This window comes from Lemur catta, chromosome 15 (genome assembly GCF_020740605.2).
Source record: "Lemur catta isolate mLemCat1 chromosome 15, mLemCat1.pri, whole genome shotgun sequence".
Classification (NCBI taxonomy): domain Eukaryota; kingdom Metazoa; phylum Chordata; class Mammalia; order Primates; family Lemuridae; genus Lemur; species Lemur catta.
In genome coordinates this window covers 26456462-26471006 of record NC_059142.1, presented here as the reverse complement: position 1 = coordinate 26471006, position 14545 = coordinate 26456462, and the positions used below count along the sequence as shown (strand labels likewise).

At 61.4% G+C, this 14545-nt stretch overlaps 2 protein-coding genes across 2 annotated transcripts; both read right to left on the bottom strand.

Moving 5' to 3' along the window:
• Positions 1-1183: 1183 nt before the first annotated feature.
• On the bottom strand, positions 1184-3988 carry LOC123621162 (striated muscle-specific serine/threonine-protein kinase-like). Its single transcript, XM_045527000.1, is given in 7 exon segments — positions 1184-2059; positions 2172-2432; positions 2435-2735; positions 2951-3075; positions 3330-3522; positions 3727-3830; positions 3947-3988. Coding segments are annotated over 7 exon segments (1212 nt in total). The 3' UTR covers positions 1184-1873.
• Positions 3989-5343: 1355 nt separating this feature from the next.
• Positions 5344-14520, bottom strand: TBX2 (T-box transcription factor 2). The gene is made up of 7 exons (XM_045525596.1): positions 13700-14520; positions 12313-12580; positions 11200-11346; positions 9940-10016; positions 9677-9840; positions 8609-9246; positions 5344-6417 (listed from the first exon to the last, which is right to left on the bottom strand). The coding sequence occupies exons 1-7, from the start codon at positions 14092-14094 to the stop codon at positions 5965-5967; spliced, it is 2142 nt and encodes a 713-aa protein (XP_045381552.1). The 5' UTR covers positions 14095-14520; the 3' UTR covers positions 5344-5964.
• Positions 14521-14545: the final 25 nt, after the last annotated feature.

Sequence of the window (14545 nt, the reverse complement as noted above, 5' to 3'; positions counted from 1 at the left end):
AGCTTATGTTTCCAAGGGCCAGGCCATGGGATTGCAAAAGAACTCTGTCGTTTATGTATTGGATGGCCTTGGGCACCTCACTTAATTTCTCTGAACCTCGATGTCATCATCTGTGAAATGGTGACTTGTAATCTCTACCCCACCAGTGAGGGTTCAGCAAAAGTGTTTGGAAGCCTTAAAGCCTTCCACACAGGTACCCCAGATCTGGGGGACACCCTTAAATATGGATGCCTGAATGTTCTCCATTGGTATCCCTTTCTCTCTTTGAGGAGAAGTCACAAGTAGTCAACAAACTGTGGTGCTAGGTGCCAAAGGCATCCCCCAACCCACCAGTCTGTGCTCTGCAAAAGCAGCCTGGTCTGCGGTGGAAGGCAAAGCGGTGAGAACCGCGTCCCACAGGGAGTGGAGGCAGCTGCAGCCTGCCATTCCCAGGAGGCTTTCAGGACCTAGAATGCAGTTTCCTAACTGGGAGTTCATCCAGGCCACCAGCCCTGCCCCACCCCAAGAATCTTAGCAACAACGGCCAAGGTCCCCAAGGTCTGTGAAGGACTCCGCCCATCTCTCAGGCTCAGGTGCCTCAAGCATTAAATGGGAACATAGTCCTTGGCTCTTGTCTGAAGCAGTTGAGGCTGGGGGTCACTGGAAACTGGGCCAAGGTCAACTGGTCATTCATAGATCAATTTGATTGTAGTCCAAACTACTTATTTTGTAGATGAGGATTCTGGGGCCCAGAGAATAAAGTCATATTGTCCAGTGTCTCACAGTTAGAGTCAGAGTTTGACCTTGTACCTATCTCCTGTCTAGTTTTCCTACCAAGTGGCTGCTTCAGCCCTAGATGGACATGGAGATAATTATTAAATTGCCAAGACTTTGGTCCTATCCTCTGTTATACTGTACTTTGAAGGGGGAAAGAGCTGAGCTGAGAGCCTAGTGCAGGAAAGACACCTGGCTGGGGCCACATAACAAGCTAGTGACTGTGTGGGAGTGGAAATGATCCTAGACTGGTGTTAACTGGGCTGCTTTCTAGAGGTGTGCTCTCAGACAAGGTGTGTAGGATTAATCTCCGAGGTTGCCAGAGCTCATCTGGGGACATTAAGGATTCAAAACCCACCCCTTACCCCTGCTCCAACTCTGGCATTCCCCGGCCACCCGACACACAGACAAACACACTCCCCCCATTCAATCAAACCTGACCCCAAACCTTGGTGGCTTTTAATCCAAGGGAGAGATTGTCAGGCTGACCCCCGATCCTCCCATTCCCCACCACCTCCCGCTGGGATAACACAGACCCAAAGCCTCTGGCACCCGGGCGTATGGAGTCAGGATCTTAGGTGAGCAGCTTCACAAGGCCCATCCTGCACGCCCCGCCCTTGACCCTGAAGACCCGGCGAGGGAGGTGAGGACCCGCAGGTAGCAGCGGAGGCGGACCTTTCGGTGGGAGGAGCACTGGATCCTGGCCGACTCCAGAGCGGTCTCAACTTTCCACCCCCACCGTCGAGGGGGCCCCCAGGCTCCCGCTGGCCAGAGCTGTTCATGGATCCCATCCCTGCCATAGCTCCGCTTCTGAGAGGCCCGGAAGACTGGAGGAAGGTGGCCTCCCTGCCCCGAGAGGGATCGCGAGGGCCCCAGCCCAGCCAGACACACAGAAGACGACGGGCCGGTGTTTGCAACTGGGCCTCTCAGGTCGGGGAGTTGACACTGCAGGGCAGCCCCAAGGAAAAGGGGAGGCGGCCCCATTCATGTGTTCGCAGCCCCGGTCCGGAACCCCTCGGTCCTCGGCTGCCTTGGCCGGTCTCTGGGCCTGGATCTACGTCAGCCCGTGGTTCCGTCTCTGTGCCCATCTCACCGGGGGTCCCTCTGTCCAGCTCCGGCTCTAGCCCAGGGTGCGCGGTCCGGCCACAGCCGGCCCCTGGCCTGGAGCGCCATCTCGTGGGCATTTGGGGAGTTGCCGCGGCCCGCGGACTGAGCGGGCTCCAGGTTCGCTCCCGGCGCCAAGAGGAGGGACAGGGAAAACAGGGGTGGCCTCCGGCTCTGGAAATCCGGTGCTTCCGGAGTGGGTTCAAGGTCCTGGGACCCATCAAATGAGGTGGAGCAGAAAAGGAACTCCAAGGGCAAAACAGTCTCAGGCGTGGTCGAACAGAGGCACCGAAACATTTTTAGTGAGGGGTGACCAGCCTCCACTCCTGAAGGCGCTCCCGGGAGAGTGCCCAGAGAGGACCCGGGGCTCCGACTCCCTCCCCTTTGCCCACGGGACTCCCCTCCGCCGCCGCCCAGTCCAGAGAGCACGGAGCGCTCCGACTTTTTCGGGACCCTGCTTGCCGGCTGGTGCCCCGAACTTTGGGGTCAAGGACGGCGCAGGAGGGAGAGGAAGCAGGATTGGAGTTTGAGTCCTTCCCAAAGCGGAGGAAGGCAGGCTCAGAGTTTAAATCAAGGTCTCCTTGAGGCTCTGTCCCTCTAGGGGCCGTCCCACAGCCAGGAAGTGGGGGGTCGGGGCCTCCAGCCCGGTAGTTCTGCGGAGGCGTCCTGGGGAGCGCAAGGCCGATCGCGCCCCTCCCGTCCCCGGGAATGCCCCGCGCCGGAGCTGGCGGTGCGCTGGTGAGGTGCCCCCGGGCTCCGCGCCCTTCGGCAGGGCAGGAGCGGCCGCTCCGGCTCGAGATCGCAGCAGCGGAGGAGTGGGGGCAGGAATGGCTTGAGGGCTCGGAAGACTCTGATTAACGGGGGAGGAAACGCGGTCCCTTAGCTCTCAGGATGCGTGCTGTTTAGCCGCCAGGGGTCTCACAGAGTCCCCGCACTCACACCCTCGCTTCGGAATCCTTCCGTGAATTACCTTCACAAGCCCACAGCGACACGCATGATTTCCTCTCAGACCTTACACTCCCAACACACGAGGTCCCACGGCAACATTCTAGGTCACCAACAGGCCTCAGCGACCCCTTAATCCCCATCTCGCCCACACACGCCCTCCTCACAGGCCCGAGTGCCGGCAGCCTTGCCGTCCAGGGCCCCTGGTGCCAGGCCCTGAAGGGTTAAGGAGGCCTTGGGGCACTGGAGCAGCGGGTACGCGGGGCGCCTGGGCTAATTGGCGACCCCGGGGACAATGAGGGCTGGGAGGCCAGAGAGGCGGGTGGCTTAATTGGGCCTGGGAGTGGCCTGGCCTTTGTCTGGGACAAGGCCCAGCCGCCGCCGCAGGTTCCCGAAGCCGCACTGAGGCTCCCAGCTGGGGCCCAGCGCAGCACCGGGTGGGCGACTCCGGGCGGGGACGTGTGCGGCAGGAGGCTGCGGCGGGGGCGCGGGGAATCGCTAGGCCCTGGGGTACCACCTCACCCCACCCGTGTTGTTGCAGCAACGACGCGCCCAGAATGCAGCTGCGACGAGGCCGCCCGGCCAGTCCTTCGCAGCCACCTTCCTCCGGTTCGCGTCTCTGCCCGCGGCCCCAGGTCGGTGCTGCCCCCTGGTGTCGGCAGCCCCGTCCGCAGGCGGCCGCGGGCCCGCAGCCAACTCCAACTCTCCCTCCTAGTAATGCTGAAAGTGAGAGGCCGAAAGAAGCGAACGCACCCCTGCTCTTCGAATTTCAGAGGCGTTTTAGCCCGAAGCGAATTGAATAAACACACTGCCCACGAGGGATTCTATTCGAGCTAGGAAAGGGGCTTACCTGTCCCGCCCGGTTCCTGGACTGCCCCTTCCTCGTCCCGCCCGCAGGTCTGAGGCAGAGAAGCCGGAACCCACCCTCCCGGGGTTGGAACGTGGTTTTCTGCGCCCTCCCGCTCACGCACGGGCCGATGCCCCCTACCCCCTCCAGCCGAATTCAGCGTCCTGCGGACAGCGCCCTCCTGGGAGAGGAGGACACAGTTCTCTTTCCTTATAAATGTGTCGGCCCACGAAGGCGTCCTGGGCGTTTGGAGGCCCAACTGTCAATTCCACTTCCACCTTCACTCCTCTACCTCACCATCCCTAGTGTCCCTGTTGAGTTGGAAGCCAGCACCCCCATTCCACCCTACCCCCCAGCCCCCACCCCGTGCAGTGCCCAAAATGGGCAGCCTGCCTGGCCAGGGCGTCAAGGATCCTTAAGGCTCAAAGAATAGAGACTTGGGACCGAAGTGGAGTGATCGGTAACTGACAGACCCATGGTTGAAGGGGTGACCGCCCGTATCCCACGCCTTCACCACTCCCATTGCTAAGATTTGGGGCTGAAGACACATGCTACCTGGGTGAGGAGAAGGAGAGAAGCTGGCGCCCTCAGGAGCTCACCGGATGGGGTGGGTGGCAGCTGTCCTTGCAGGAGTAGGTGGCAGGGAAAGGACCAGCTCAATGGAGTCTGACTCAGCGGGACCCCCAGAGAGACCCCGGCCATTATTATGCAGGGGAAACTGAGGCAGGAAAGGGAACAGCTCATTGAACTACACTCTCCACACTCCCAAGAAGGATTTAGGAAGAACTTTTAGGCCAGATTTTGCCACTCTAGTCAACAGTCCTGACACGGAGAAAATGTTTCTCTAGGAGGTTCAGGAGGCAGAGGGATGGGAAAGAATTCTAGGGTCAGAGGTATTTGGGGAAAGGGTACGGCCAAGTCCCTCCTCGGAAGGGAGAAGGGGCAGGGAGCACCCACCCAGAAGGGGATGCATTTCCACTACGGCGCCCCCAAAAGGGAGTCGGGAGTCCACGGCGCTCGGCCGCGCTTCTCCTGCTCCAGTATGCAGGCACGAGGCGTGGAGCGGCGGGAGCGGCAGACAGCGCCGAGTGGCCAGCAGAGGGAGCCCGGCCCCGGCTGGGGACGCGGGGGACGCGAGGGTCGCGGGGGACGCGGAGGGCGCGAGGCGGCGCGGCGCCTCCTGGCCCAGCCCGTGCCCCGCGCCGGCGCCGCCCGGCCTCGCGGCTCAGCCCGAGGCCCCAGCCGTGCTGTCGCCCCCGGGGTGCAGCTGCGGCTGAGCGAGGGGCGCCCGACCTTTTGTCCCCGCCGCTGGTCCCTCTTTGCGCGCTTGCAGCGCCCCAGCCCCGCGCGGCCCACAGAGCGCACAGCGCCGTTCACTTCGCATTGTAGCGTTTTATTGTTTTCTCGCGTTTTTGTCGTTTCGTTCTCGCTCCGAAGCGAAAAGTGAAAACCTGAGGTGGAGCCCGCGGGCCCGGCGAGCAAAGCCCGGGCGGAGGGGCCGAGGGGCCGGCGGGGCGGGTGGGGGCTGCTCCCTTCTCCCGCAGCCAAGAGCCCCCCAGCCCTGTACAATATAGATGCTCATGTAAAATGAAAAAAAATTAAATGCTATGAGTTAATCTCTAAATATATGTACACAGCAATGTACACCTTTGAATAAATTAATACCAATTTGCATATTCTGGGAACCTTAAAGCTTATTTACACAAATTACCATTTATTTCATAAATATCTTTTTTTCCCTGGGGACTCAAGGCAGAAGCGCCACTCCCTCCGCTAACCCGGGGGTGAGAGGGGTGCCCGTCTCTTGGGGGAAGAGGTGGGATGACTAAAAGGACAGGTGTCCCCCAGCTCAAGTCTACACTGACTTCAGACTTCACTGGCTCCTGCATCCTCCACCCCAGTTTCTCACGCGGTCCAGCCCCAAGGCCAAGGGCTCTAGGACACCCTTCGAAGCCCCCACCCCTGACCCCTGCACCTTCTGGCTTCTGAAGGGACCGCTGGGCCGGAGATAAGGCCTCTCCCACTGCGCTGGAAGACCGGAGAGACCCCCTCCGACGCCACACCTTCATGTTGGAGCAGATCTGGACCGAGTCCAGGGGCTCCAAAGCGACTGTGTTCCCGGCAGCCTGATTCTTGTTGAGACCCAGGGAAGTGTCCCAGGCCCGACCTTGCCAGATGAAGCTCTATTCTGGCTGCTGCAGCCCACTTTTGCTCCTTTATTTAAATAAATACCCATTCTGTGCTGTACACGTCCCAAGCAGCAGGGGCAGGCAGCCCGGGAGGCCTGCATGGCAGCGGAGCAGCTGGGCAGCCCCTCACTTGGGCGACTCCCGGCCGGGGGAGAGGGCTCGCTGGCTCTCCAGCCCACTCACCAGTCTCTGGATGCTCTGCAGTTCACTAGCCGCCTCCTTGACTGAGCCGCTGGGTGACAGGGCACCACGGGACGGGGCCCCCACTTTGCGGAGAGCCAGCTCGGGCAGGGGGCTGGGCTCCCGGCTGTTGCTCCCTGCAGCCTTGGAGCCCTCGGATGCCAGCCCGGTGGCGAGGAGGCTAGTGCTAGGCGGGATGGTGACCGGGATCTGGTAGGGGCTGAAGCGCAGGCGGGGCCGGGCACTGCCCAGGAAGGGGCTCCGGGATAGGGAGCCAGCCGCTGCAGCAGCCGCAGCCGCAGCACTGGTGGCCGGCAAAGCAGAGGCGGCTGCGGCCGCTGCTGCCATGTAGGTGTAGGGGTAGGGGAAGAGGCCTCCGAAAGTGGGCATTGGGATTCCCTGGAAGAAACAGAACGAGACAAGGGTTAGACGTCCTGCCTGAGATATTTCTGAGGGTGCTCTGCGTGCTGGGGGTGGTGCTATAACCAGTATTCCTGCCCTGCTGCTTTAGGGATATAAAACCAGAGCTCACGTAACTATGACTATAGGCAGCACAGGTAGGCATGAGCCATGGCCAAACCCAGTTAGAAGAAGGAGATTATTTCAGGCTATGATGCAGAGGCCTGGTGCCATCAAGCTCTGTGCTGGGTATTACAGTAGGGGTAAGGGGAAGGACATTCCAGGTGGCTGAACTAGCATAGGCAAAGGCCTGGGGGGAGGAAACCAGGCAGGCATAGGGCCAGGTGGCAGGCAGGCAGCTCTGGCTGTCTTGGGAGGTTCTGCTCATTTAGAGCAGTGCCCTCCCCATCCCTCCTGTCTGCAGGCTCCAAAGGGCTGAGGGAGCACAGACAGGGGGAGGAGCTTTGGAAAGTCCCCTTCTGCCTGCTCACCTGCCCAGGGGTCTGCTGCCTGGGCCAGGAGAAGGGCACAGGTGCCAACCAGTTCAGAAAACTAGCCTGAGTGTTCTACAGAGAACTCCTGGCGTGAGCACCTCAGTGGCAGCTGAAGAAGGAATGCAAAGTCTTTGCCTGTGGAGAGCACAGCAGCCAGGAACCCTGGACAGACACCGCCTGAGTTCATGAGGCCTGAGTTTGGGATTATCTGACCTTTGAGATAATGGCTCACTCCCCAGAGTGTGGGCATGGGGAGGAGGGCAGGGGGCTGACTGTTCTGGGCTCCCGGGAAGCCTCAGGCCTGGCTTAAGCAGGGAAAAGGAAAGAGGCAGCTGAGTCAGTGAGAAAATACCCTTCCTGAGAGGGTCGAGCCCTGCTGGACATTTCAGACCCAGCATCTCAGGTTGGGAGGAAGAAAGGAGGTGACAGATGTCTCAGGATTTGGCTTTACCTGAGGGCTGGGACAGGGCTGCACTGGTCTGGGAACTTAACCACCAGTACTTGTACCAACTGATGCCTCCTGAGTGCTGGGTACTCTCACTCTGGCTGTGCACCTGCTGACCAGGCTGTGCCTAGAAGCTCTGACTTCCCCATGACCTCTATGACACCCACCTTCATCAGCAGAGTTTGTGTGGGGAGGAGGCATTCACATACACACAGAAACAAGGGTGCAGATTAAACCTCCAAGGCCCTGAATGCCATTCTCCAGAGCCTTCCCCTGCAGAGAGCCCTAGATATGTGATGCTGGTACCTCAAACACGCCATACACAGACATTGAGCTCCGTGCAAAACTTATTTCAGAACCGCCCCCCCAACTTTAAAAATATTTGCTTCTGAACCAAAGTAGCTTTCTCAGACCTGAACTCCTATTTTCCTTCCCTTGAGATAAGATCTTAAGGGTTCAATTTGCCAGAAACCTCAGAGGGAAGAAAATGAAGAGATTCCAAATCTTTCCACAGGGAATATTCCACCCAAGCAACCAAAGAGACCGCTCTCCCCATCAGATCTCCTTAGTGTGCCGCCGGCCACATTTTCATAAACTCTCCCGTGGGAGCTCAGAATTTTAACCAGGGCCTGGGGAACTGAGCCCCCCCTTCCCTGAGATGTGGTTGGGGGAGTTGGGGAACTCAAGTGGGGGGAAAGACCAGTCTTGTCCTCTGCCAGGGCAGAGGACTTTGTACAGGGCCTGAACCGGCCCGAGACATCTGGGAGGTGGGTCATTTTGGTGGTCAGTTGTCCAGAAAACAATGCACAATTTCCTTCTCCCTTTATCCAGCCGCCCTAGCCTTTCAGGACTGACAGGGAACCAAGGGTCTTTTCTCCTAAAAAATTTTTCCTGAGGCCAGGAAAGCGGACTTCGCAAAAGCCAAGGGGAGGCCCTGGTCTGTCAGAGTCAGAAGAGCATTGATGGGTGCCTCACTCCTCGCTGGGGTTATGGAGAATGAAACAGGCCCAGAGAGGGTCAGGGACTTGCCCAAGGTCACACAGGCGTCAGAAGCAGTGCCCTGACCAGACCCTGGACCTTAGTTTCTCAGAGCCGAGGTGTCACCCAAGCGTCCATCAGGCCTCCCCTTTACGGAGTTCTTGCCTGCTGGAGACTCGGAGCACCTCTGGCCCCCTCAAGCCCTCTGCTGGCCTCAGCCGCCCAGCTCGCTGCTCTTCCTCCCTCTGTGCTGCCACCAGATCACTGGCCTTACCTGAGATGCCAGCATGTGCTGGGAGAGGTGGAATGGGAAGGGCGCGGCGGTGCTTGCTGCGCTGGCCGCGGGACCCAGCCCGCTAGCGTCCAGCCCCGCGGTGGTCCCAGGCCCTCCGCCTCCGCCATTGCCACCGCCGCCTGCCACCGAGGCCAGCAGGTGACCCATGCCCATAGCAGAGAAGGCGCCGGGACCCATGGCAAACTGTCCTGGGTGCAGGAAGAGCGGCTGGCCGGCTCCTAGTGGCCCAAAGAACTGCTGCCCGTGCAGGTGGCTGGAGAAGGCCAGGCTGGGCAGGTGTCCGGTGCCCAAGGGGGACGCACTGTCTGTCTGCACCACCAGCGGCGCCAGGCCAGGCTCCTTTCCCTCGCCCGCCTCTTTGCGCCCCTCGTCCTTCCGCCGGCCGTCGGAGCGCTCCTTCTCCAGGCTCCGCAGGCCGAACGGGCCATCCCCGCCGCTCTCAGCCGGCTCCTTGCCCCTTTCCGGACTGCGCCGCTCCCGGGAGCGCTCAGGTTCGGTCAAGCGAGGGGGGCTGGCGCTGTCCGGAGCCGGGCTGCGGCCCAGCGCCGGCCCGGAGCGCTCCTCGCTCAGTCGCTCCGGCTCCGGGTCGCTGTCCGCGGCGCACGACTTTTCCTCGGCTGCGGGGAGAGAAGGCGCGCGAGGTTACAGCGGCCCGGCGGAGACGGACGCGACGCCCTCTCGGGCCCGGGGAGACTTGAAAAGACTCCAGGGGAGGCGAGTCGGAGGAGCGTCTAGAGCAAGGGGCAGCCGCAGGTCACCTAATCCAAGACCCACAGTGGAAGGAATCGAGCCCTGGAGAGGAAACCTTACTATCACAGAGTCCCCAGCGCCCGAGGGGCCAAGCTCGGAGTCCAGAGGACCGTCTGGCTACCAGGGGCCACCCTCACAGGAAAGACCCGGGTTGGAAGCCCCATCCCAGACACATCATTGGCGCTTCCTCCTAGGCCTTTAAGATTAGCGGGACGCTGAGCAAAAGGCCAGTCCGGTGCCCTGAGGAGACATTCTCCTGCTCCCTCTCCCCACTCCCGTCCGACCCCCGACCCTCACCTCGGGCTCTGTGCAGGCGCAGGGGACTGGGCGCCGCGCCCGGGGAGGGCGGTGGTTCCCGCGCGGGGGGAGGGTCGCAAGATGAGGCGTCCGACTCGGCGCCGTCGCGCTCGGGCTTGCAGTGCTCCTCGTACAGGCGCAGAGACGGCAGCGTCAGCTGCTTCCTGGGGACGAGCGGAGGGAGCGAGTCAGCGAGGAACGCGCCCCTCCTGCTTCCTGCCCCCGCGGGCGCCCGCCTTGGGGCCGTCCTGCTCCCTCCTCACCTTTTCTCCCGCCGGCCGTTCCCGGTGTCCCGGAAGCCCTTGGCAAAGGGATTGTTGTCGATCTTCAGCTGCGTGATCTGCGGACACCGAGGGGGCGGTGCTAGGTCAGGCCGTGTCTCTTCCAGCCTGGCCGGGGGCATCCCGAGGTCAACGGCTGCCGGCCGCAGAGGGGAGACCCGCGGAGTGTCCTCTTGGTACCCGCCCGCCTGGGATAGGGCGCCCCGAGGTGAGGCCGGCGGGCGGGCCTCGAAGAAAGTGACAAGGTCTCTCGTCCTCCAAAGACTTCATTCCAGGAATAATCCCTCAACACACCGGCCCTAGACTGTGCTCGCAGAGTGGAAATCGGCCCAAGCATGCACACGGGCCAGCGCGGTGACGCAAGTTAAACGACTGCGCACCTGAGCAGGCGCGCACGGCGACAGCAGCGCACGCGTTAAATCCGCAGGTACACACAGATTCACCGGCCCGTGCACACGCAAGAATACACAGAACGAACAAGTGCCCACAGAACCAAACGAATTCACGCGCTTCCACAAGAATCCAAGTCTCCCCAAATGGAGCAGCAAAGCCAGGCGTATGCGTCGATTCACAAGACTGAACAACCGGCACCAACACTCGTGCCCTCTCATTCGCCCGACAGTGGTCACTGGGCACAGGCCTAGTGGCGGTGTTGCTCTGCCCCTCTAGAACGAGGGTGTAAAAAGGCAGCAAGCAGAAAACGCCCTTTAACTTGAGGGAACATTCTCTAAGCACCTTCCAAGGGGTCCAGGGCCTGGACTGACCCAGAACAGTAAGCAGCCAGGGCTGCTTGAGGAGCTGTGTCACCTGTCCCACCCTCTGGCTCCCCCCAGGAAAGTGAAAACTGGGCCCCCGGTTCCAAGCATCGCGAACGCTTGGGCAGATTGCCTCAGGCGCCCTCTCTTCATTTAAATTCCCATTCCTGAGCCAAGAAATAAACGAATAAAATGTAAAAATGTCAGCGCGGGCCTGGAGTCTCTGCTAATTGCTAAGCAAACATCTCCACCCGAACGAGCGCCCAGCTGTTCGCGCGCCCCCAGGGAGCTTGTGTGTACGTGTCCTGGGCTCGAAAGGGAGGCTGGAGGATGTCTGTGGGCGCTGCGAGTAACTCGGTGCCCGGGAGTGGCAGTGAGCGCGGGGAGCGGGTTGGGGGCTGCGGGGGCGGGGGTGAGTGGCGGGTTGGAGCGTGCACTGGTTGAGGGGCTTCGTGCAGGGGCTGGGCCCACCACCCACCCCACGCACCTTGTCATTCTGGTAGGCAGTGACAGCGATGAAGTCGGTCTCTGGGAACACGTAGGTGCGGAAGGTGCTGTACGGCAGCTTCAGGATGTCGTTGGCTCGCACGATGTGGAAGCGCGGCTGGTACTTGTGCATGGAGTTCAGGATGGTCTGCGGGAGGTCGGGGGTCAGCCAGAGCTTTTCTCCCTCTGGGGACCCGACCTCTTCCTCTCCATTTCTTTGTCTCTCTCTTGGTTCTGCCCCTTCCCCATTTTCCCGTTTCTTTGCTCTTTTCTCGCGTGTATTTCTTTTTCTTCAATATTTTTCTCCACAGCTTCTCTCCCTTTCTCTCTCCGCTTAAAATTTTTTTCCTCCAGTTGGACACAAATAAAACAAAGCAACGCAAAATAGAACAAAACCCTACAACTCCACTCTTACCCTCTCTTCCTGGTCCCATTGCTAAGCCCCCTACTAAGCTCACTGTAAGAAGATTCCAACCCTGGGGTGGGGAGGCGGGTCCACCGACTTCGCTACCTCAGAATGGGCAGTTCCTTTTGCCCCATGGACCCCCCATTCACTGCGGACTTGCTCAGGCAGGAATGGAGAGAACCCCCAAACCCTGTCCTAGTTGGGCATCTTCCTGTGGGAGGAGGGAAAGGACTCAGGGAGCCTGGGGCAGGGGTGCGGGTTGAACTTTTAAATCCCCTAGTCTTGGAGGAAGTCTGGGGACATGGGACTTGGGGAAGGGTGAGGGCCAAGCTGAGGTCGTGGACAGGTCTTCTAAGCTCAGTACCACAGGCTAAGAGCAGGGTGACCTCCCTGGGACAAGCACTACACACACAGTCCCAGCCTCACCTGCCTCCTGCTTGACCCCAGGAGGGGCCCTCAAAGGCCCGACTGGAACCGAGACTGTGAGCAGCCTGAAGCGTGCCACCCAGCCGCCATTCCCCAGGCTTGCAGGGCAGAGCCCTGGGGCCCAGGCCCAGGATGCACAGGCCACAGGGCAGTGAAGGGGCAGGGACACTCTGGGGGTTTGGCCAGCGCTCTCTGCTGGGGAATCCTCCCGTGGCTCTGCTCCCCAGCTGCGTGCTGGGTGCTGCGATCTCCATCCCCATCCACACCCCAGCCCACACTCACGAAGCCATGCTTGTCAGAGATGTTGTTGGTCAGCTTCAGCTTATGGAAGGCCACAGGCTTGGCCATCCACTGCTCCCCTGTGGCCGGGCTGTCTGGGTGGATGTACATGCGTTTGGGCATCTCCGGGTCGGCCTTGCCTGCCACCATCCAGCGAGAGTTGTGGAACTTATAGCGGCAATCATCAGCGGCCACAATGTCCATCAGCAGGATGTACTTGGCCTTCTTGTCCAGGCCGCTGACTCGCACCTTGAACGGGGGGAACATTCTCCTGGGAGGGAAGGAAGGGGGAGACACCATTGGGACTCGGCTCTTCTAGGTCCGCGGACCCCTCTTCTCCGTTCTATCTCCCCCCTCGCCACCGCTCACCACTGCCTGGAGTTCCGGTCGTTTCCTGTTGTTTCCCTGTTGTCGCCTGCTCTGCCCTCTTATCACTGCCCGGGAGACCCCACCTGTGGTTGCTGCTCCCGGGAGATCCCATTTCTGCCTGTCAGACCGTCTGGTGTACGGCTTCCCTTCCGTCCTGTGCTCAGAGCCGGACACCCTCTTTCTCCCTGATCTGAGATGAAAGCCGAAGCCCAGGAAAGAAATCTAGGCCCTCTAGAAATACACTCGTTTCTCCTGAATCTCCTCGAAATTCGTTCAGAGTATAACACCCACTTGGGACCCAAGCGCTCAGAAATAAATTTGGAGGGTGTTCGTTTTGGGAACTGGGTTACAGCGCCTAATCAGGGACCCTGATCCTGCACTTCGGGGGAAGAGGGTGAGCCTGAGGCCTGCATTCTCAGTGGCTGAGTCGTGGGGTGGCGGGGCTGGGGACTGTGGCTTTCTTCTGGCTTTAAGGCCTGGGGCGGCGGATGTGTCCAGAGCTCCGAGCTCTGCGGCCGGGGACACTATCCCCGGCTGGGTCAGGCGGCAGGCTGTCGGCTGACCAGGTGCTTGCTGTTGGGAACCGAGCAACCCGACAGCGGGTAGCGGGCCGCGGATCCCACTATGGGCTCCGGGGGCGGAGCACACCCCAGACTCTCCCAAGACGCTGCATTTCCCCGGAGTTCGGAGACGGACCCGGAGGCAGAAGAGCGAGACTGCCAGGGCCAAGCCGCGGGGCCTCCACGGCTTTGGGACTTGGATCGGTTGTGGCTATTCGTTAGGAGCATGTTTTCGTTTTATTTCATTCGGGGGATTTTGGTGTTTTCGTTTTAAAAGAAATTCGCTCCGGTGCCAAACGAGAAAAATCAACTTGGTTATCTGTGGGAGCAAAGCGTGGCGCCGGGGCCAGAGCCGGGAGCCGGGAGCTGGGAGCCGAGAGCTACGGGCTCGGCGCTGGTCGCTGCTGTCCGGTCCCCAGACGCCCTCCCGCCCGTGGCCCGCCAGCCGCCGGCCGCCCTACCTCCCGGACTTGGTGATGACCATCTCCGTGCCCAGTTTGTGGAACTGGTCCCACAGCTCCTTGGCCTCCAGCGTCACCTTGGGGTCGTCCTCCACCTCGTCCTCAGGCTCCAGGCTCTTAAGCGAGCGCAGATGCGCGGCGGGCGGGTGCGGGCCCAGTGCCGAGACGTGCAGCCCCGCCTCGGCCGCTGCCGCGGCCGCTGCTGCTGCGGCCGCCGCCCCGGCCAGACTCGGGTCGGGCAGCGGCTTGGCCAGGGCGCCCGGCGGCAGCGCGAGTGCCGGGAAGAACGAGGGCTGCGCCGCCGCCAGGAAGGCGGACATGGGGAAGTCGGCGGGCCGTGGCGCGTGGAACGGATGGTAAGCCATGGCGCTGGCCGCCAGCGCCGGCTCTCTCATCGGGACATCCGGCCCAGGCACCCGGGGGCCGGGGCCGGGGGCGCGCGGCTCGGACCCCCGGCCCGGGCGGCGGCGCGCGCGGAGGACGGACGACCGGCGCGGCGGGCGCGGCAGCTGCTCCTCCCGGCTCCCTGTCCCGCGCACCGCAAGGGGCGCGGGGCTGTGTGCGCGGGGGCGGCGGGGGCTCTGCGCGGGGCTGGGCTGGGCTGGGCTGGCCGGCTCCGGCGCCGGGGACCACGCGCGACTGGTTAGATCTTGTCGTGATCTCTGGAAAACTGTGACTATCTCACATGTCCTGCCCTGCTCGGATCCCCTGCGCTAACGAGCCAGGCCCCCCTTGATTGCTGATTTTACGCTTTTTGGACCAATTGTGGGTCTCCGGGGGCGGAGTTTTGACAGCTCAGGCCAAGCTCCGGCCGGGAGGGGGGGGCCGGGGAGAAGGTGTCGGAAG

What these genes read in the sequence shown, in the direction of transcription:
- TBX2 (XM_045525596.1), bottom strand. Translation starts at nt 14,094, where the DNA reads ATGAGAGAGCCGGCGCTGGCGGCCAGCGCCATGGCTTACCATCCGTTC. An exon ending in GTCATCACCAAGTCCGGGAG is followed by an intron (nt 12,581 to 13,699) that starts GTAGGGCGGCCG and finishes CTTCCCTCCCAG; the next exon opens with GAGAATGTTCCCCCCGTTCA. An exon ending in GCGCCTGCACAGAGCCCGAG is followed by an intron (nt 9,247 to 9,676) that starts GTGAGGGTCGGG and finishes CTCTCCCCGCAG; the next exon opens with CCGAGGAAAAGTCGTGCGCC.